This window comes from Ursus americanus, chromosome 1, assembly GCF_024610735.1.
Source record: "Ursus americanus isolate L20-20 chromosome 1, mUrsAme1.1.p, whole genome shotgun sequence".
Taxonomy (NCBI): domain Eukaryota; kingdom Metazoa; phylum Chordata; class Mammalia; order Carnivora; family Ursidae; genus Ursus; species Ursus americanus.
In genome coordinates, this window is record NC_142127.1 from 47291720 (window position 1) to 47314754 (window position 23035).

The following is a 23035-nucleotide window of genomic DNA, read 5'->3' on the forward strand; positions in this document are numbered from 1 at the left end:
CCTCCTGGGTTTTTCCTCTAAAATTTTTCTTTTTCTTTTTTTTCTACTTTTTGGCTCTATATTTTTGTCCTATCATCAGGGAAGTTTCCCCAACTTTATCTTCCAATCCTTCTATTTTTTTTTCTCCTGTAAACTTCTATTATTTGGGGTTATGGGATGAGTTTGATCATAGCATGAACCCATTCTGAAAACATTAGAAATTACAGAAAGATTTGAGGTAAGTGTCAGATAGAACAGAGAAAGCAAATACCCCCATTATCTGAGAAACCTTAATAATGTAAAATTGCAGAGACCAAATCTTTGCTAATAATGTAGGATGTGGGATAGATATGGAAACATTGGCGCTCCCTGGTGTTGTAAAATAAATTTGCAACTTTATTTATTTCTATGTTTTTAAGGTTATAATCCTCTGCCTTGTCACTGAGCCTCAAAAAACAATTGTTCTCCCACATTATTTCAAACCCTCTGTTGTCAACCTTTTCCTGCTCGTCAATAACTTTCAAGTACCTTATTTGAAAAGTGACTCTTATTCATTTTTCACACCACACACATTCCATTCCGGGAAACTGGCAGCCTCCCAGCACAGAGCTTATGTTCTTCTTTGAAATTTACACTTACACAAATGGATTTTGGTCTTCTTTCTTCAATATTACAGAATGAGCACATGCATACTACAAAATTTAATTCCTTCCTGCAGGCATCTTTATTCTGCAATGTACTTGTCCCTGCCATTTTTCATGACTTAACTAGAGTGCTGTACTCTACCCTCTCCCTCCCTGACTTGGCAACCATCAGTTCTTCTGACCTAACTGGTTACCTTGCTAAACCACCTTTATGGTTATTTACCAGGAAACATGGGACAAACACATAAATAATATATCTCAATATACAACAGCTCAGCCTTAATTTGTGGGCAGAAATTCACTTGTTGGTGGTGGGAAGAAAAAAATGTATACATAGAGCGTATTTGGGAAAGAGATAGAGTAGGAAGACACCTTGATGGCGGACAACTTGATAGGAACTGCTACTGAATTTCACTTCTTTTGTCAAGAGCTCTTTTTTGTATTTTCTTTTTTTGTATGCTCATTTTTATGAGCTCTTGTTTTTATTTAAATAGACGGGAATATCTTCTCATCTCATTATGTAAATTTATTGGCATTCTTTGAATGTTTTCCAAATCTTCGCATTGGCTCTGTTACCTCTAATGTCCTTGTTCTGGGCATTCTATTGTTGTCATTTTGCTTTTCGTGTTAAAATATTTCCTCAATGCCTGGTGATTCTTCACAATCTATTCCTGTGGAAGAGTGAGACACTGAAAAGCCGATGGGTACATGTTGTTGGCAGCTGGGCTTCACAGTAGAGTAATCTGGTTGGGGAGTTTCTTTGGAGGATCTCCTTTGGAGGATCTCTGCCCTTGATAGTCTCTTTTCTTGGATTAGCCAGTTTCCCCAGAGGCTACTCCTAAAATCTCCTGCCAGAGGAGGAGGGAGCTGGAATGTTTTTTCTGTTCCTATATAGCTTTATATTCAATCCCCTTGCCTTTAGCCACCCCTTCAAATGTGACTTGTGTCTCTCAGTGCAAGCTTCTCAGTCAGCTTTCCCATCCACCCCCAAATCTTTTGCTAGAATTAGAGAAGGGCAGCCATCCTGCTGCAGGAGGGGTGTGTCCTTCTGTTTCCATACAGGCAAAAAATGTGGAGGGTGGTGACAAGGATTAAAGGCCTGGGGTAGAGTCTTTATCCCAGGTTGCTGTCCTTTGTCTCTCCAAAGTCTATTTATGAAATGAAATAGTGCATTTTACCTTGTTGTAGCTTCATACAGTGTTATACACAAAAGCCACATTGGCAGATTCTAGCGCAGTAAATGTTACTTCACCACCCACCTACTGCACCCTGAATCTATAAATCCACACTCCTAACGGGTAAGTCCCTGCAAATACTTGCCCCTTTCTGCCTTTCCCAGCCTGAGAGTGTCCAGAGTATCAAAGCTCTCCTTTTCCTATCTTCATCCTTAGAGATGAGTGAATCTGCTTTCACTTGCAGGAAAACCTTAGTGAAGAAATAGTTGGTTGTCAGTCCCCCTGTTCTTTTCACATAGGACCTTGGTCCAGCTTGATAAACACTCAGTGAGTGCCTATTGTAAGTGCACTGGGCTCTGTGTACACTGAAGTTTCAAAAATGCGAAGGATAGTCCTCTGCCCTTGAGGAATTAAAGTCTCATTTACTCCATGACTTCTCGTTAATTCCCATGTAGTAATTGGGACTGGCTTCTGCATGGAGAAAGTCACTGGGTAATGGCTGAGCACCTGCTTGACATTGGATTTTCATTCACACTAATCCTAGTTTCTTTCATTTTCTATATACAGATTTTTAAAACTAAGATATTATTGAAGGTCATTATAAATTAGCTTGGATCCCAATGTATGACAATAACTGTAAAAGTAAGATATCATTTCTCCTTAAAGAAAAAAAAAAACCAAACATGACTCTCCTGTAATTGGTGCATCTGTACATGACGTTCTTGGGTCTGGTCAACTGATGGGGGCTCCTGTGGTGACGAGTTTGTAGTAGGCTCCTTTCTGGGCCATCAGTTCTTCATGGGTCCCCTTTTCAATCACTCTCCCCTGTGACATGACAGCAATGATATCTGAGTTTTGGATGGTAGACAAGCGATGAGCGATGACAATGCAGGTCCGACCTTCTCTGGCTTTGTCCAGGGCGAGCTGCACCGTCTGCAAAGAGAAGGTGGAAAGCTGATGCAAGGACATGTGTTTGTTCCCTGGCCCAACATCGCAAGAATTCTGCTTAACATTGCAATACTCAGGGGTTAAACCCAAAGATTTGACAGGAGAGAAAGAATGACATACGTATTTGCTGACTGTAATGCATCAATGATTTCAATTGCGTTCTACAGGCTGAGAAATTTCAGTGAAGCAAGAATGAAGCAAACTAGAGGTCACTGTGTAATTTTACAATACTTGATGGTCTAGTTGGCAAAAATGAAACCAAGGAAACCGTGTAAGGTAGCAGTTAAGTGGTCATTACTGATACTGTTCTTCATTGAGGACATTAAGTTCTCTCCAAAATGAATCCTGATTTTTAAGGAGTTAATTATAAATGGTAAATTTCATAATTTTGTTTTGCCCAATTGCATTTCCTTTCACACAAGCTGCACATTAGATACCATCTCTTACTTTGTGCTGCATGCTGTCTACCTGCCCTGCCATGTAACTTTGAAATTATAAAATATGAAATGCCTAACAGATGACCTAGACTACTTAATTGCACTTAAGAAAGCTAATTACTTACCCTTGAAAAAGTGTCATCTAGCCTAGACAGTCTTAAAAACAATTCTTATTTTAAAGTCAAAATACATTTTTTGTTTGAAACAAGCCCATTTTGCCTCACTTCCTCTAGATTACTGTCTTTTTGTTCCACCAAGTAGTGCCATTTGTACTGTCAATGAATCAGAAAATTGAAAATAGTGCCATTTTATAAAGGCATATATTACAGCAAAAGACTCATTTATAATGATCTAAGACTTTAGAAAATCAATACATACCTTTTCACTTTCTGTGTCTAAGGCAGAAGTAGCTTCATCCAGTAACAAGATTTTAGGATCTCGTACAATGGCCCGAGCAATAGCAATACGTTGTTTCTCTCCTCGAGATAGTTGAGACCCTTGGGACCCAACATTAGTTTCATATTTCTGGAAAAAGTATGGTAAGTTTGAGACCCAGAAACAATCATTGCTCCTATGCTGGATGGAGCCCACATCAATGACCTGACTGTGGATTTAAACAGTTTTTTTGTTTTTTAAAATCAGCAATAATAAATGAGACCTTCTCTAAAGGATGTCAAATCCATTTAGGAATATAAGAAAAACATGGGGTTTGTTGGGAAACTAGGGGATTTTATATCCCCTTCTCTGCATTTATTTTAGGTTTTTTTTTTTTTCTTTCTCCCTGTCCATGAGATCTCTCTGATTTTCAAACTCTTCTCTGGAAGATCTTTCCAAGGTGGAATGATCCTACCAACGCAAGGGCCCTTTGAGAGATCTTCTGGTCCATCCTCTTATTGAGGAGGCATTATTCTGGATCACAAGCCTATGTGTGAATCTCCACTCTGCTGCTTACTGGCTCTGAGCATGGACACATTATTTAAATTTCTTTGAGGGGGGCGCCTGGGTGGCACAGCGGTTAAGCGTCTGCCTTCGGCTCAGGGCGTGATCCTGGCGTTACGGGATCGAGCCCCACATCAGGCTCCTCTGCTGGGAGCCTGCTTCTTCCTCTCCCACTCCCCCTGCTTGTGTTCCATCTCTCGTTGGCTGTCTCTACCTCTGTCAAATAAATAAATAAAATCTTTAAAAAATAAATAAATAAATAAATAAATAAATAAATAAATAAATAAATTTCTTTGAGGAGCAAACTTGTCTGGAAAATGCAGATATTAATAACTAGTTCATGTATTTGTTGTTTCAGGTTAAGTTATGGAGGAAAATCCCTAGCTAGATGCCTGGGATGGCTATGTAAAAATAGTGAACATTCACGGAATATTTACCGTGCATTGGGTATTGTGTTAACTCTTCCAGGCAGATGATCATTTAACATTCATAGAAATAATTTTCTCCCTACTTTACAGTTTACAAAACTTAGGCTCAGACAAGTAAGAACATTGTGCAAAGACAAGTACAAAGCAGTGAAGGTGAACTCTAAATCCAGGTGTGTCTTGTTTCTGGGACTTTGCCCTTGACCGCTACTCTCCCTACCTTCCACAAGTGTGTTTCCTTCCCATTTCCCTTGCCTCCTGACAAATGCTAACCAGCCAAGGGAGACTCCTGACAGCCTGTTTTGTCCTCGTGGAGAAACAGTGCTCAGTGAAGGGTACGACGGGTAAATCCATATGAAAAAGAGGTCATAAACCGCCTCCAAGCCACTGTCTCCCACAAAATGAGGATGTGCTCCACAAAGATTCATGAAATAAATGAATCTCTCAGGGACACACGAGCTCTGCTTTTCATTCGGGATACAGCAACCAGTAATTTCCACATGCTTGTGGATTACGCCACCCAGACTAGAATGAGGCTGAGACTTAGGAGGCTTTGTGAAAAAGAACAAAGGAAAAAGCCCACCACAAGAGCTCAAAATTTATAAACATAATCACTTACAAAGAAAAGTAATTGCCCAGTGGTATTTAAAAGAAGGGGAAAAAGTTAAAAGTTTCATTCTTAAAATTTCATTTCCATGTGTTAATTTCTTTGTGATCAACCACTAAGAGGCTCTTGGTGGATGGAAAAATGCAGAGTCAATATTGTACTAAGTCCAAACTTGGCTCTGGAAAAGCGAGAAGCACGAAGGCAGATGCAACTCACCCCACCACGTGCAGCATGTGCTGTCAAGTAATGCAGTCATGATGTGACCAGAATAACAGCAGCAGCTTTCTTTGTCGGGCTACTATGTGCATTCTTTCATTTTAATGTTATTGTGTGCATTTCACTGATGACTGAGTCTCAGAAAAGATAATTGTCCCAAAGTTACACAGCTAGTAAGTGTCAGAGTTTGAGTTCAAACCTAGACCTGCTCCAAATCTCAGTAAGTTTCATGGCATCTTTTGCACTGGATAATAGAATTCTTTGCAACACTAAAGAGTACGTTGATGAAGGACATTTATTTTGCTTAAAAGACAGAAACAATCCCAGGGCACCAGGAAATGACCTGTGTTGCCTTTGACCCTCTCTTTGAGCCAGTCATAGCACTTTCTGGCCATTCTACCTCTATTCATCCCCATCTCCTGCAGGGAAAGACTCTGACGGCATCCTCACCTCTGGGAGTGACATGATGAAGTCATGCAGCTGCGCCTGCTTTGCCGCTTCTATGATTTTTTCCATGGGGATTTCTTTGGTGTTGTCCCCATACTTGATATTGTCCATGATGCTACAGGCAAACAGCACTGGTTCCTGGGAAACGATCCCAATGTTTGAGCGGAGAAACTGAACATTGACTTTTTTGCTGTCATGCCCATCTATCATCTGTCAATAGAGGGGACAAGCAGAGCATTAAGTTTCAGAATTCCAGCAGTGAGGAACGTTGATATGCTAGAGGTCGTATTATACAAGACATTTGCTTTGCTTGAGATAAAAATCCCAGGAATCTTACAAATACGTTATGTTGCCTTTGACCTCTGGAGGTAGCGTGTGTCAGGAGTGGTGTCAAAGTTATGATCGGACTATGGTTTTGTTTGTTTCCCAAATTCTAGCTTTATAGGCAGTACCAACGAGAAAGGCACTCAGAACAGTCTTTTGTTTAAAAAAAATTTCCCCTTATCCTTCGGTGTAGCACGTCCTCTATAAGTAGGGGAGAACCGCTCAATGTTGAGACTCCGCAGGTTATGAAACAGGCTTCTATGTAAAGCTATTGGACGATACAAGAACTGAGGCTGCTTCCCTGATTTTACTGAAGCTAACGTGAGATATTAGACCCAAGTAAGAAAGGAGTACATTTATTCACTTAGTCAACAGACACATATTGAATTTCCTGCCACAAGGGTACCATGCTAGGCAGTCTTTGGCTGCTCTATAAAGAAAAAATAATCTCTGTGTTCTTGTTATTCGTGGGCTAGACACTTGAGTACAGGGACTCAAATATCTACATTTGGGCTGTTTTACTTAAAAGCCTTAAAATAATAAAGGTACGGTATGCTTAACGTACTACTATAAAGTGTTTGGCCTTATGATTTCAGAAAAAGATTATGTTAAATGCTGTGAAGATATTATATTTTAGATAAATTCTCAGCAATGGAAAAGGCAAACACCAGTGGGAAAACATGTAGGGCACTCCTCAGCAATTGGGCCTGGCTCATCTTCCTCTACTCATTTTCCACAGTACTTATAGATTGCAAAGCACAATTTAATACCTAATTAAATACTGTTTGCTAATTATTGTACATGCGCCAGTATCATAAGCTCCTAAAAGACAGAAGACATGCTTCCTGCTCCTTAGAATCTCCCACAGGGCCTAACACAGTACCGCATATCACAGGAATTAAATGTTGAAAATTTTGAAAGCTGCATTTGGTAGCTTCCTTAAGAGCAAGGACAATTTTTAAAAATTGCATAAAAGGTGATATCTTTCCTACTTGAAAAAGGTTTGCAGAAATGTTTTACAATGATACAACAAAATATATTGTGTTTATGAGATGCAAGGAATCATGCTGATTTCTTCATGGGCGTTGCTTTCTACCTATGACCAGAACAGGCACTGAGCACCTTGAGAAAAATATACTTAATGTACACATTAAAGTTGGAAAGGTCAAATGTGAAGGATCCGGGTCCCTGTATGTCTCAGAGTTCACAGTCTACCTGGGGTGATAGATGGGATGACCTGACATTTTGGGAAACTAGACCTTCTCCTTTGCAGAGATCAGACCCCAGTACAATGTGCTTTCTAGGTTCATCAATCTCTATGTCCTTTTAAACAAATTAAAATCTTTATACCTAAAATTGATAACAAGGCGATTGTAAATTATACATAATCCACTCTTACTCCTTATTTGCATAATTTATTGGGTTCTACCAATATCTGTTCACTTGTTTCTTTGCTTTGCTTTACGCAGGGGACTCTTTAGTTGCCTCCTTCGAGTTTCTCTCAGCATTTTTCTTCAGAATGTGACCTGTCCTTATTGCAGTGAAGATTATACTACCCAGGGAACTCAAAAAGGCCTTTCCCCCCCCCCAAAATATTAGGATTAAGCAATCAATCAAGTGTGGAACAGAATAAAACATTTTCAGACCTATGCCTCTGAATCATTTCTTAGAAAACTACCGGTGGGTGCATTCCAACAAAATGACAGTGAAACCCAAGAAAAAGGAAGATACCGGAATTAGGAAATAATGGATCTAATCCAGGAAAACACGCGGGAAACTCACAGGGTGACAAGTGTCCGGCAGCCACAGGTTGTAATCAGTCCAGGCAGTGACAGACATGGGAGAAAGAAGCAGGTCCCTCAGAAAAGGTAGCAGGATAGAGACATTGGAAGAATATAAACATTTTATAAAGGCAGAGCATGCAGAAAAAGAGAAAGCCTTTCAGAAAATGTAATGCCGATGTACGTCATCACTTGACTATGGGATGAGCGCTATTTACATAATCATAACAAAAGTCGTTGGTTGATTTTTAACTTTAGGAGTCAGCGTAGAGTGAAAGCATGAAAGATAATAAATGTCATAAACAGAATGTTAGTGTTTTGCATTTTGATAATATAAATGTACAGTTATTAGGGCCAGAGAAATAAAAGGAAGAGGTGAAAATAAACATAGAATTTCTACCATCCTCATATCAAAAAATGAGAATTCAAGAGATACTATCTGTAGGTGGTGGAAAAGAAGCAGAATTATATTAATTGAATTTACAAACAGAGAACCTGTTTTAAGTGATATGTATATGTACTGGGAGGAGGCGTGTAAAAAGAGCAGGAGTGGGAAGGGTAAACTAAATTTCCGTCTCTTGAGAATAAGTCAACAGAGAGTCTAAATTTGTTAAACTGTGAAACAGCAGCGTAATCATATTATGTAGAGACGCTGAGGTAATCATTGAAAGATCTAAAAACATCATGTAGTTAAAAATAGCTGTCTTTGAACAGAGAAATGGGGCGTGGTGGAAAAGGGTAGAATAAGAGGTTGCTTTTTATTACAAATCTTTCCTATTTTATTTTGTATTCCTCTGCATATATTATTTGAAAAGAAAGAAAAGAAAAAGGGCAGAAAAAAGAAAGAAATGCTCTGGAAAATAAGCAACAAAGCAGTTCACCAATCTTTCAAATCTCCTTGCCAAAGCTTTATGGCACGTAACTACCAATCTGGGTTATTTATGTCATTTAGACGTAAGCTCCTGGAACCAGGATTGGGTCAGATTTTTCATACTCAACCCCCCCTTGCTTATTTATCATTGCGTTCCTTATCACCCCCGTCAGTTTTTCCCTTCGCGGTCATTAGTTTCCTGATTAGTTTGCACTTTCCGCTCCATTTACAGGTAAGTGAGCACTTCTGTTAAACACACTCATCTCCAGCTTTGCAGCACGCCCAGTTTGCTTTGTCTAACTGGTCAGCAGGCCATCTGGAACTGGGAAGAATATGATGTTAGAAAGTGTAAGGTAGACTCAGGTCAACCAGCAAATGACTGGAAATGACAGGAGTAAGTGTCCATGGCAAGCACTTTAGAGAGAATCTGGCAAGGCTCGTGATCTTGGAACCACTTTGAAGGGGTCCGAGACATTCTGCAGAAAGCGAAATTCTCCAAGGCGTGTGTACTGCTTACCACCTTCCCTTGGTCAGGGTCATAGAAACGTTCCAACAGCTGAATACTGGTGCTTTTGCCACATCCGCTGCTTCCAACAAAGGCCAGCGTTTGCCCTGGACGAACCGATACTGAGAGACCATTCAGCACTTGTATATCAGGTCGAGAAGGATATGTAAATTTACAATCAACGAAATCAATCTGGCCCTGGAAGTTGTCCTGTGGATGGGAAGATGGGACTTACATATGTTCCTACTAGAATCTAGAATAGTGAAAATGCAGCTAAATCTGAGTTTTGGTCCTTGCTTAAGATACTTTCAACAGCACAGCACACTGCCATAGTGCGAAGTCTGAAGACAGCTCCTTGATGCGATGCCGTCCTGTTTCCTATTCTGGCAGGTGGGGAACAAAGGGAGGTTTGAGTGGTGGAATGAAAGATAGGTGACCTCTCGTTCCCATTCTAACCTAAAGGGATTTCCTCGTCATCCATTCCTTGGCGTTCTGAATGGAAAAGAACGACTAGAAGATATGATTCCATCACAGAAGCCAGGAACCATCCGAACCTCTAGAGTTCTGCTCCCCCTAAAGATATGGAATAATAGCATTACCTTCAAATGACTCAGAAAGTTACTTGCACCCTGTGTTGCAAAAGTGGATACCCTCAGTTGTACTATCTGAATTGTGAATTACAGAAAGCGATAGACATTTAATAACAACAGGAGGAACAGGTCAGTTGACCAATTTACAAAGATTTCTGAATTTCATTCAGCTTTACTAGGGTTTAGTTTAGTGTTGTTCTCTCGAACACACTGGAATATTTTTAAAAAATAGGCAGGGAAGATTAAAAAACACCTGTGAGGACTATCAAAGGAAAAGATACTTTGTTGAGATCAAATTAGTTTTCTGGGGTCCACATGAGCTAAAACTTGAACCTAGACAAACATGGATTAAGTCAATATTATTGGACAGGAAGAACTGGTTTTTCTATATCCCATACCAGAACATTGGTAGAAAACATGGTGGTTGGGTAGGTTTCAAAAGACATCCAGCTTCATTCATTCTGGAACTAAGTGTGTTTTACATTACACAGAATTTAGCATTCCCTGGATATCATTACCTTGTTCAAATGCCAGCTTTATGAATAATTTTCGTGCTAATTTACTTCATTCCTTTCCATTTATAAATCTACTGTCGGTGCCTTCTGAGTGCCTATGAATGGACCCATAAACTGCAGGAACTGAAGAGCTAAGTGGTATCATCAGACCAGCCCCAACAGCCATTCTGCGCGCGCGCGCGCGCGCACACACACACACACACACACACACACACACACACACACAGGCACAGGCCTCCCTCCCTCCTCCCGTAGCCCCCTCAGTACTTACCCACTTTTCACCTGCACTACTGTACACCCTGACTGGGGGTTGTCGGTCCAGCAGTTGAAAAAAGCGTGCAGCTGATATCTTCGCTTTGGCGTAACTAGGGGTGTAAGAGGAGGCTCTTCCAAGAGCTGTGGCACTCAGAACAACTGAAGAGATCACCCTGCAATAGGGCAGACACCCGGGTAGAGAAGGCGTGGGTGGTGGTGTGACAGCCTAAGAGGCAGGCATGGGGGGAGGGCGGCTCTGGCTCTGCTAGGAAAGAGCGGAGCAGCCTTGAGCAGGTCACCTGAGACTGGGAATGGGGGCTTGGCGAGACTAGCAGTTTGCAAGTGTGTTCTATGTGAAAATGGTGAGGGGAGACTTGAACAAGGGGTGTTCACACCTCCAAACCCTGCTTTAGCTGCAATAACCTCTTCTCCAAAAACTTGTTTGGGAGAAAAAAGACTTCTTGGGGAAAAAAAAAAAAAAAGAAAGGAGGGAGGGGGCTTGAAAGATCACCAGATTGAGCTGAGTTCTTACAAAGCGAGCATTCTTTGAATCTCTGGTAAGTATGTAAAAGACAATGATTCGTGATATAAGTGTCCTTCTGTACCAAGCACACATGTCATTCATGCTTCAGACACCGTGGGAAGATAGAATCATCTGTCTGCTTCTACAGCCTTTAACTATATGCACCGGGTGCATAATTAATGAGCAAATGGCTGAGTGAATACATGAGTGATTAATATGGTGACAGAGAGCTCCTGGTACTGAATACATGATGATGCGAGGGGCATCTTCGGGTTGACCGCCTGCATCGCCATGAGCAGAGGGCCTGCCTCAGTGGTGGTGGAGGGCAGTGTGTTTGTGTGTTTCACTGCTCAGTGCATGAGCAGGAATTCTTTTAGGCCAGACACGCAAACCCAGACATCTCTAGGAGCCCAGCCCAAAGCTTAAAGCAATGAAAAACACCTGGAATTGGGGCACCTGGGTGGCTCAGTCATTAAGCGTCTGCCTTAGGCTCAGGGCGTGATCCCGGCGTTATGGGATCGAGCCCCACGTCAGGCTCCTCCGCTGGGAGCCTGCTTCTTCCTCTCCCACTCCCCCTGCCTGTGTTCCCTCTCTCGCTGGCTGTCTCTCTGTCAAATAAATAAATAAATAATCTAAAAAAAGAGTTAAAAAAAAATCTGGAATAAAATGGTGGAAGGTGATCTTTCAGTTTTTAAAGAGAAGCCAGAAGTTGGGAATTTTCTATAGTTTCCCAATTTTTACATATTGGGAATAATTCTTCAAGTATCTCACATAAACTAACAAGGCAACAGTTTGTGATTTCTGATTTGGGGGTTCACAACTCTCAGTATGCCAAAATTTAGAAAAGAGGCTTTCCTGATTGGGGTGGGTCTAGCAGGGCAGAAGAAAAAATTTCTTCTGTATTTCTAGAAGAAATATAGAAGGCAAGAAGACAGAACTCATAGCTTGAGAATGACCCCAAAAGAACAGATTTCTATTGGGACCACTTTTCCTAACGTCCTTCCAAGGCCTTCTCAGACCACCTCCCCCTCATCCCTCTAACATCCCCCACCCCACCACTCTACAGCCATATACATACACCCCCAGTCCCTTGGTACCTGGACATCCTTTGGTTCTCACCTCTAGAAATGTGAGAAATTGCATTCAAAGCTAATCTTATCAGAAGAGCAGGTGTGGACTATAAGAAAGGAACATAATTCCCCTGTCCTGGCCTTTGCTGTCTCTACGTAGCTAGCAGGATGCAGCTGGAAACATGCCCTTCTTGCAAGAAGTAGAGTTCAGGTAAGATGGTTCAGAAAACTGTCTGATCCAAGGCCTCTAGATTTTCTCAGCGTAAACCAGTATGGCAGACTGTGTAAATGGTTCAGTCGTCCCGTTACTCTGTACACATCCCTTTGCAATGTGACTCTTTTACTCCTCTGTGATACTGTGATTTATAGTAAGAAACATCTATTTGGTCTTTGGCTCCCATTCCTGGCACAGAGCTTTTAAATCCTTGGAAACTGCTAAATTTGGAGAGTGATCAAGGTGTCTTTGGTTATGTTAATGAGGTGACTTTGGAAGGCCGCTAGTAACTAACCTAAGGCTGGGGGCTGGTTGCCAGGGGAAGCAACCACACAATTAGAGGGGTGGAAATTTCAGTCCTATCGCTGCCCCCGACCCCGGGAAAGATAGGGTGTCTGAGGGTCTAAGGAAGGTGATATGGGCAGTCTTGCAGGACAGAGCCCTTAACTGGTGGGATCTCACTCTATCTCCCGGGACCTGGTGTCAGAATTAAGTTGAACTGTAGGTCATCCATCAGGGGTCAGAATTGTGACAGCAGTGTGACAGTAATGTGACAGTAATGGAGAAACACAATCGGGTCCTCTCATTGAAAGGTAGACTCCCTTCTCTTTTCTTTAAATCTGGGCTCGGTGGTATGACTTTCCTCAGCCAAAGAGATATTTGAAAATGTGATGCCCAAAGGACTCGCAAAGTTCTTGCACACTGTGGAGCGGGGCTTGCTCTCTTGTGCTTGGAATACTGACGCCGTGATGTGAAGGAAACGAGCCCACCCGCTAGAGAGGCCATGTGGAGACAGAGGGCACGCAGAAGCCTGACCGAATCAGTCCAGTCCGGAAGAACCATCCTGACAGCCCCCAGAATCTTGAGAAATCATAAGCCCCCACTGTTGAAGACACCACGGTTGGTCTGGTTCGGTTAAGCAGCGAAAGCTACCTTACAGAGCCAGGCTCTTGCTCCCCAGAGTGTGGGGCTGTTAGGACCTTGGCCTGATGGTCCTCACCTGAACACATAGCTGAAATGGAGCCCCTCGTTGGGGATTAAGTAACCTCCGTATCTGTAGGAAGCCGAATTCGCAACAAACACTATGCACTGGGAAAACCCAAAGCAGAAGCCATACACGTTGGCTTTTCGAAAGGCGGTCTTGAACGGCTTCTCCAGCTCCATCTCAAATGCCTCGATAAACTGCCGCTCCTTTCCGATGCCAGCGACGGTGCGGATGTTACTGAGAGCTTCATTTGTAATCTGAAAAGTGAAGAAGAGGCTTAGGAATAAAAGAGCAGAAGTAACTACTCTCGTGGCATTTCAGCTGCTACATGGACTCGATCTGGCGCAAATGGCAGAAGGTGGTACGGCCCCACGGCCGAGGCATCACCGGGGAGCACAGAGAAGTTGTGGGGGGTCCGCGGACCCGGACCACGAGTCGGTTAAATTCAAGTTCTATTCAATACTAACATGGCTTTGTTGCCTCCACTTGTAGAAGAGAGAAGGGGGGAAATGTACCCACGCTGGTCCTTGAAAGCTTTCTAGCTTTTTCGTGAATTTATTTGAAATGTCTAAAATGGTATCTTCAGGTGTCTTGCGACACAAAAGATACCTAACAATGTAAGTTCAACATACGATTCTATTTTCTTAAAAAACCTGACCAAATATTATATAAGTTATAAAGTTGATCTTTAGTCCAACTATGAATTTGCCTTTGTTTCAATCCATACGCTAGGGGAAATCATCACTGTTTCTGAATTAGCATATCTTATTCTAAAATAGCACAAAAGTGGGCAACTCTCTGCCATCAGTATATGAAATCTTCTTGGCTTCTGTCTTCTTGGGCAATGTTCACATTCCCTCTCTTAAGAGACAAAACCTAGAGAACAGTCAATTTGTTAAAAGAGTAAAGGTGTGTATGTGTGTGTGTGTGCATGATTTCTTATACCTGATAAATGTCTATGCCGCCATCTCCTCATTTACCGGTTAACCAGATATTCATTAGAACACAATTTTAAAAGTGCATCACTGAAAACTAAGAGTATTCGAGACCTAAACTGAATGTCATCGTTCCATTTGGGAAAGAAATTTGTTATAAGTCTAGCAGACACTAAAGTGTGAAAATTAAAAGTGTGTGCCATTTAAAAGATCATAGCTCCTCTCTGTGTGGGCAGCGTGACCTGGGGAAACCGTTTAGCTAAACTAAGCAGACAGAAAACTGAAGTTTCCACTCTTGCGAATAAGAATACACCAAATCGGGATGTGGAGAAAATAACCATTGGAGAGGAAATCGAATATGCAGCCCTCTCTGTTTGCCCCACTGTTTCTCTCCAGCTGCTCACACTCACAGTATCAGAGCTTTATTGTCACAGCCTTCGGGCAAAGGCACGTATACAAAAGGCTAGTGGGAGGCTTCCAAAGATGAACATTTGTAGGCTAACAGCTTCCTTCAGTCTCTTTGTACTACTCATTCTTCATGGTTTGTCTGACAGTTGGAAAATTGGGTCTGTAAGATTACCTGGCCGGCGATCTCCAGAGCGTCCTTGTCTTGAGAGGCAAATCCTGTCAACATTCTGGTCTGTATGGCTCCCGATAGAGCCAAGAAGGGGAAGAAGCACATTATGACCAGGCTTAGCTTCCAGCTAAAGAAGAAGGCAATGATCATGGCCACGGTGATGTTAGTGAAGGAGTTGACCATCATTCCGATCTGAGAGCCGGCTGCCTGCAAACCAAAAACCATCAAGCGATCTGAGACACACAGTCTCTTTTATCAAATTCCACTATGTGAAAAGGCAATTTTATACAAAAAAAGAAATTATTCTGATAAAATATGTATAACATGATGTTTCTCATTTTAGTTGTTCATAAGTATACAATTCCATGGCATTAAATACATTCACAGTGTTGTGTAACCTTCACCACCACCATCTATACCCAAAATCTTTTTATCGTCTATAACAGGAACTCTGTACCCATTAAATAATAACTCCTCTTCCTCCCTCTCCCCGGCCCCTGAGAATCTCTGTTCGATTTCCTGTCTCTATAAATTCGCCTCTTCTAAGTATCTAAGTGGAATCATACAATAGCCTTCTGTGTCTAGCTTATTTTAGTAAGCAGAACATTTTCAAGGTCCATCCATGTTGTAGCACATATCAGAATTCCATTCCTTTAAAAGCTGAATAATAGGGGCGCCTGGGTGGCACAGTTGTTAAGGGTCTGCCTTCGGCTCAGGGCGTGATCCCGGCATTATGGGATCGAGCCCCACATCAGGCTCCTTCTCTGGGAGCCTGCTTCTTCCTCTCCCACTCCCCCTGCCTGTGTTCCCTCTCTCGCTGGCTGTCTCGCTCTCTGTCAAATAAATAAATAAATAAAATCTTTTAAAAAAAATAAAAGCTGAATAATATTTCATTATATGTATAGATCACATTGTGTGTATCCATTCATCTGTTGATGGACATTTGCGTTGTTTCACCTTTTGACCTCCTGGATAATGCTGCTATGAACATCGATGTACAAACATCTGTTTGTGTCCCTGCTTTCCTTCTTTTGGATATATGCCTAGGAGTGGAATTACCGGGTCATTTGGTAGTTCTGTGTTTAAAAAGATTTTTTGAAATAACGAGCTCCCTAATGCAGTTGAAGACTGGATTAATAAAAGTCCATTTTATTCACAGTCTTGTGGAAGCTCATCTATTGACTGATCTCATTTCATGGGTGTGAGAGCTAGGGCAGTCAGGAGGAGATTAATTCAGCCCTAAGCAAGGGTTGCATGTATGTCAGGTGACTGTGCCTTTGGTCTGCTTGAAAATACCCAGGCATTGGTCTTATGGTAATATTTCTGATTATTCAGTGAAGATTGATGCTTGTTCTATAATTAGAGTTTTGAAATTTGTACAAGACTATTATAAGAGCCCACTTTGATTCTCATTGAAGTTAACCTGCTCGTTGGTACAAAATCACATGCTGACTTTGTAACTCGCTGTTCAATCAACGCAAAATGGACAAAATGGATTCAGTCTCTGTATAGGTGGAGAATGGACACTCGTGGTGATTACTATTTACACTCAAAATTATTTGATGGTTCCAAATCTTCTTTCAGTTGCGGATATACAGATGTGACCAAAAATTGGTGTCTTCTGTATAGAAAAGACTTGCATGGGTACAATTGCAAGATCTTTGTCAGTATTGTAGAGACTTTAGCATTTTTTAAAAAATAAAGAATGCAAGACAATCACAAGTAAGCTATTAGGTAACCATGGGTACTAAGGAAGTGCTGTGCAAGAATACTTTGCGTCTTCATTCTGTATTGAAGACTCAAATGGAATATGAGCTCTCGGGTCCCAAGAATTCCCGTATATTGGTTATAACTTCCTTGAAGACAGGAATGAAAAGCTAAATTAAGGATTTATTTGTATACCTATATTTATAGCAGCATTATCCACAATAGCCAAAAGGTGGGAGCAGCCCAAGTGCCCACTGACAGCTGAATGGATAAACAAAATGCCGTCTATACAAACAATGGTATATTATTCAAGCCTTAAAAAAGAAATGAAATTCTGACACAGGCTACAACATGGATGAACCTTGAGGACCTTAAGCCAAGTGAAATACACCAGTCATGAAAGGACAAATATTGTATGATTCTGCTTATATGAGGTTCCTGGAATAGTCAAGCCAGCATGGAATGGTGGTTAGCAGGAGTTGGGGGGGGGCAGTTAATATTTAATTAGTACAGAGCTTCTATTTGGGATGATAAAAAGTTCTAGATATGGAGAGTGGTGATGGTTGCATAACAATGTGAATATACTTAATGCCACTAAATCGTACACTTAAAAATGGTTAAAATGGTAGATTTTATGTTTTGTATATTTTACCACAGTTAAAAAGAACAAAAGAATTTCTAGGTGGCAAGGAGAGTCAGGCATTAAAGAGAATTTGGAAAATAGCTGCATAGTTCTTTAGAATATCATTATTTTGTTTTCTTTTACATTTTATTCAATCAATATTTTTAAAAATTTAAAAAGTAATGCAGCTTAAGACATGTAAAATATATGTACATATATAACACTGAACATTTTCACAAAAAAGGGTCAGTCTAGATATTACTTTGTACTTTGATTTTTTTTACTTAGTGTAAAATAACCATCCCTCCAGATCATTACATTAATACCTTTAAAAATAGCTGCCTAATTTTCCTTAGTAAGGATGTATTCACTCAACTATTTTCTTATTGGTGGATATTCAGGTAGTTTTCAGGGGGTTTTATTAATTTTTTGATCAATATAAACATACACTTGAGTGCACATCGTTACAAAACAGGAGAGAATTTACTCATATGAATTTTAGTCAGAGGATTTGCATACCTGATCATTCTCTAAAAAATGTTGGAAGAATTCAAACTGTAACCACTATTTTATGAGAGCGTCAGTTTCTCCTCATCCTCACATGTATAAGAAGTTGTCATTCATGATAGTTTTTATTGAGTTGATAGGTGGAAAATGGTGTTTCATTGTTTTATTAGTATTTTTCTATTAATAAGGTTGTACAATTCTTCATCTGTTAATTGTCCCATTGCATTTCTTTTTTTGTTGCTTGTCCATATACCTTTTTTTAACCTTTATTATTTAGTTTATTTTTATTTTCTAACCAATTCAGCAGCACTACACATATTAGGCCTATTAGGTATATTAATCCGTGTTACAAATATTTTCCTAAGTTATCATTTGTCTATACAAAAGTTTTAAGCTTTTATGTAATCTGACAAGTCTACTTTATGTTTTTTTGTCTTGCTTATGAGAATCTCCTCTACTTCCTCTTAGCACTCAAGTGTTTGAAAGTTCTAGTATGAAATAAAATGAGAAAATAAAATAGTTGGTATAAGTATTAAAAAAGAAAAAGAAGAGATACAATTATCTTTCTTTGCATATAATTTGATTATATACCTAGAAATTCAAAAGACTATATTAAATTTTTAAAAAATTAGTTAATAAGAAAATTTGAAAAAGTGGATGGCTATAAGATAAATATACAAAAACTAATAGCTCAAATCTCAACCTATGACATTCATTCAAAATAGTGAAATCGCAACTAATGAATCATCGAGCCTTACATCGGAAACCGGGCATGTACTGTATGGTGACTAACATAATATAATAAAAAATCATTAAAAAAAATAGTGAAAAAATACATAAGAAAAAATGAACAAGATAGACTGATATGTTAATGTATCTGTATATTATATATACTATACATAGCATATAGCATATCCTTATTTGTATGTCTCTCTTGGCAACTTTTAGCATCCCAAACAGCAATCTTCAGGTGTGGGGCGGGGGTGGGTGGCTGTATGGCTGTTTTCAATAGAATCAAAATAAAATTTTTGAAGAAGCCAAGATGATTTTAAAGTACATTAGAATAATTAATGTCCAGGAATAAATAAAAGAATTTTGAAGAGGAAAAATTATTGTGCAAGGATCTACGTCACCAGAAAATAAACACTTATCAGAAAGTTACATAACTAAAACAGTGAAGTCCTGGCACAGAATAAATCAAACTGATGAATGAAAGAGAAAAGAGAATCCCCGTAGCTCCAAGTATCCATGGGAAGTTGATATTCTCGATGGGCAGGAGGATTTCAAATAGCTGGAAAATGAAATCTACATTAAATTTTGGTGGGGGAGTATTTTCTATCCAGCTTGAAGGAAAAAAAAAGCCTTGATTTCTACCTTACACCAATATTAAAATAAATTTGACCCAGGTTAGCAATCTCATTTAAAAAAAGGTTTAACAAAAATATTAGAGAAACTCTTAGAAACTTTTCATTTTTTTAAAGAGTAAGTAAAATTTTTGTAAGATGATTAGATACTACTCTTGAGTCCAAGTGAGAGTGAATAACCTTAAAAAGCCCCTTGCCGATTGAAGGATGCAAAAACAGAAGCGATACTGTGATAGCTTATTTATATGACCTAAGCTCAAGAGTCAGGTAAACTGGACACTAGAACACTCAGATTGTAAAAGTGAAATTGCTACAAACTTTCCTCAAGCAACAAGACAATGCACATTAAAACCCTTCAAGATGATTATACATTCTGATCCAGTGATTATATTTTGAGAACAAAAAAATAATAATCAAGGATATGCCACGCTTGATGTGAAATGATGTAAGTTGCTTATAAGGGGGAAAAACAGAAAAACATTTAAATAGGGAATTCTTAAATGATGACACATTAAAATGATGAATTATACAGCCAACAAAAATCTACTCTAGAAGAATATATAATAACCAAAATATGCTCACATCAGATTGTTGTAGGGGAAAAACAGAAAGATTACAAAACAATATGTAGAGTGTGACCCAGAGTTTGTGAGAAACGTGTGTATACCTAGAAAAACGCTCTGGGGAAGAGGATCCCATGTTCCTCTGAAAGTCTCTCACACCATTGTCCCTATTTTTGGTTGAACTGGCTAGGAGTCAAGACACACAGTACTCAGTTTTTCAATCTGGGGGGGGGGGGTTCTTCCAAGAACCTCACAAACGGTGATTTTCCTTTTTCGCCTGCCTTCCTTCCTTCCTTCCTTCCTTCCTCTCTCTCTCTTTCTTTTTATTCCCACAGAAAGTGCGTAGAGGTGCTGGACGGCACATTTGACTCTTGTCACTTTAATACAAACCCCTGGTTTTCTAAAAGCATTGCCTCACCTTACAATGGATGGGTCACCTGAACAAGGGTGCAGGTTCTGGGGTCCAGAAATCACAGCATTGTCTCTATGGGTGCCTCGGGATTCTAGATGGCAATCATTTACTTCTTTTCTTCAGTTTCCTGACTGGCGTTTACAGAGGCAACTCAGATCTCTTTTCCTAAGACTACCTGCACACTGGGCACCTGTGTAAGGAGGCTTTGCTTCCGCCTCTGGGGGGCGCCATGAAGTCTCGTGGAATCTGAGCCTCTGGGCCTGATAATGATCTGAGAAATGAGTCTCAGGAAAGCTCTCAGTTGCTAGACTCCTAGGAAATCTAAAACCTGACAGATTTAACTCATGGCGCTGATTCTGGACATTGCCTGGGGAGAGACTGTTGTGTGTCAGCATTGCAAATGGTAGGAAATGTGGCTCTGGGACATCTCAATCCCATGAGCTCCTATTTCATGAGAAACATATAGGTGATTATCAGAATACTCAAAGGAAAGAATGTTTACTCCAGTTAATAACACTGCTGGTTCCCCACCCCCCCCAAAGCTTACCCCTTGAACTTGGGAGGCATCCGTAGCAAGCCTTGTTGTTAGTGCCCCGGGACTATTTCTGAGGTCATCAAACCAGCCAATGTCTTGCCCTAACATTGCCCTGAAACCAAATTTACGTAGCCTTTTTGTGAGGAGTTCTCCAGATTTAGCAAAAGCATATCCCTGAAACATAAAGGAGTCTTTAGTGATATTTTAACATGAAAAGAGACGAAATAACTAAATCACTTAGTAAAAAATAAAATTCCTTACCTGCAGAAACTGAGTGAAAAGGGATACACAGCCCATTACTACAAAGAGCAGGCACACGCCATTGATCTGTGACCTTTGTTCTTCTTTATCAGGAAGTGAAAAAGTCTTCACAAGGGAGTAAGTGAAGATATTACTTTATTATTTCAAACAATAGCAAAAGAAATAAAATGTTTAAAAGAAATTTCTCTTAAGCATTGGGTTAAGAAAATATACTAGTAATTAAGCCAAAGTTAGCTGTGACTATGTGTACTTTAATTCCCCGTGGGAAAGGAAACTTGGCAAATGAAAACTAATAGCAACAATTTGCAGAATTTTGGTCTTGTTTCTTAGCCTGATGTAGGCAATTGTATTGGCTTTTCATTGATACAGATGAAAAATATGATTAAATATCTCAAATCCTTTATGTAGTAAGAAAAAGAAATAAGGAAGGAAAGATGGAAGGAAGGGAGGGAGGAGGGAAGAAGGGAGGGACAAGGGAGGGAGGAAGATGAAAATGGTTTCTGGAACAAAGCACAGAGTATTATCATGATTTCTGTCCTTCTCAAATAATGGAAGCAATAACGATGATTTTCGCACTCAGGTACCATACCTGTTAGTAGTTTCATATATATATATGAATAATAGCATCATTAAAAAAGCAACTAGCTATCAAGGCATTAACTGGAATTGGTTTATGATTAAAAATACTTTCCATCCATCCGAGGCTGAGGTGGTTGTTTCTAAATCAGGAGAAGTTGCAAACATGCCCCCACCCCCTCAAAAAAACTACGGAAGTTGTGAATGGGGTTTTTTGCATCTATAATCGGGAGTAAACTATACTTTTTAAGTGTATTCTGAACTTGCAGACGTATGCTCAAGCAGCTGGCTGGGGACTCAGCTGTAATAAAACAAGGGGAGAACAACTGCACATTCTAATGACATTGCCCTACAATGAAATGGATTTCAGGTACAACAAAACTTCCTAACTTTGGCTAAGTGAGGGAACTCTGAGTTCAGAAAAAGTATGCATTAGACAGCCTTATTTATTGTTCTAAATTAATTTAAGTAACTAGAACAATGTTAACAAGCAGTTGCTCAAAAGAAACCATTTGTTCAGTAAATACGTACTGAGCGCCTGTCACTACACCAAACCAATCTCTTGAAGACAATGTGTACTACTCCATCAACAAATCCTTTTTTGTAAAGCAAAGTAACCCATTCAAATCATCACAAATTCCAAAGTGGAGGGGGGAGTTCTAGATGAATGAGATTTACTGTTTCAAGGACAGTTGCTAGGGTCTTTGTGGTTCTTAATACAGGTGGAAGTGGGTTCAGAAGATTCCACGGTCATTATTCCCATAGAATAACTCCTATGTTTACTTTACAGAGTTTGCAAATTTAGGGATTTAAAGACCTGTTTCATTTGGTTAAAAATCACTACACAAATCCTCCAAACTCCAAACTGTGATGCCACAATTCCCATTGTTCCCTCATGTCACCTATTATTACCATGGACTATAGGACCATAGAAGTGCAGATTAGTCAAATTAACTCTTATTTTATAGATGGAAAACTAGAGCCCAAAATATCAAACCTTCTGTCCAAGTTCATTTAGCTAGTGGTTATTATTAGATAAGGAAATGTCTATTTTTCCCATTCCAGTGGTTTTCTTCCTGGCGGGCTCTTTTGGTTCCTGGCATTACATATCTTCTCAGTGCTAAACAAATATTTGGCTAATGTTAAATCCACACAACTGTCCAGTTCAAGACTGGGCATCTGTCTATCTATAACCTTTTCCCCAAAATTCTACTCCATGAGTCCTTTGTATATCTTTGTTGAAAATGCAACCCAAAAGGCTACCCATCCATAGGTTCTTCTATGATACATCTGCGCCATTTTTGTAGTGGTAAGTTTGTTTAGGAGAAAAGAAACATTCACTAAACTCTTGCTATTTACCAGATGCCAAATGTGTTACTTAGCCTACTTTAACTTAAATGAAGATTTCCTTAAATTAGGCTTCTTAAAACAACCCAGTGAGGTAGATTTTCTTGCCCTTCATTACAGATGAGGAAACTAAGACTCATCAAGGAACAGCCACTTGTTCAAATACAAACAGAGCATAC

At 39.9% G+C, this 23035-nt stretch overlaps 1 protein-coding gene across 1 annotated transcript in view; it reads right to left on the bottom strand.

Moving 5' to 3' along the window:
* Positions 1-349: 349 nt before the first annotated feature.
* The window catches only part of ABCB11 (ATP binding cassette subfamily B member 11), a 77901-nt gene continuing 55215 nt past the window's right edge, over positions 350-23035 (bottom strand). The window contains exons 20-28 of the mRNA XM_087861239.1: positions 20934-21038; positions 20685-20846; positions 14966-15169; positions 13466-13707; positions 10675-10831; positions 9311-9508; positions 5821-6027; positions 3562-3708; positions 350-2731 (exon numbers count right to left, since the gene is read on the bottom strand). Of these exons, the coding sequence (XP_087717365.1) occupies positions 2531-2731; positions 3562-3708; positions 5821-6027; positions 9311-9508; positions 10675-10831; positions 13466-13707; positions 14966-15169; positions 20685-20846; positions 20934-21038 (1623 nt within the window). The 3' untranslated portion in view covers positions 350-2530. The remainder of the gene's footprint in view (positions 2732-3561; positions 3709-5820; positions 6028-9310; positions 9509-10674; positions 10832-13465; positions 13708-14965; positions 15170-20684; positions 20847-20933; positions 21039-23035) is intronic.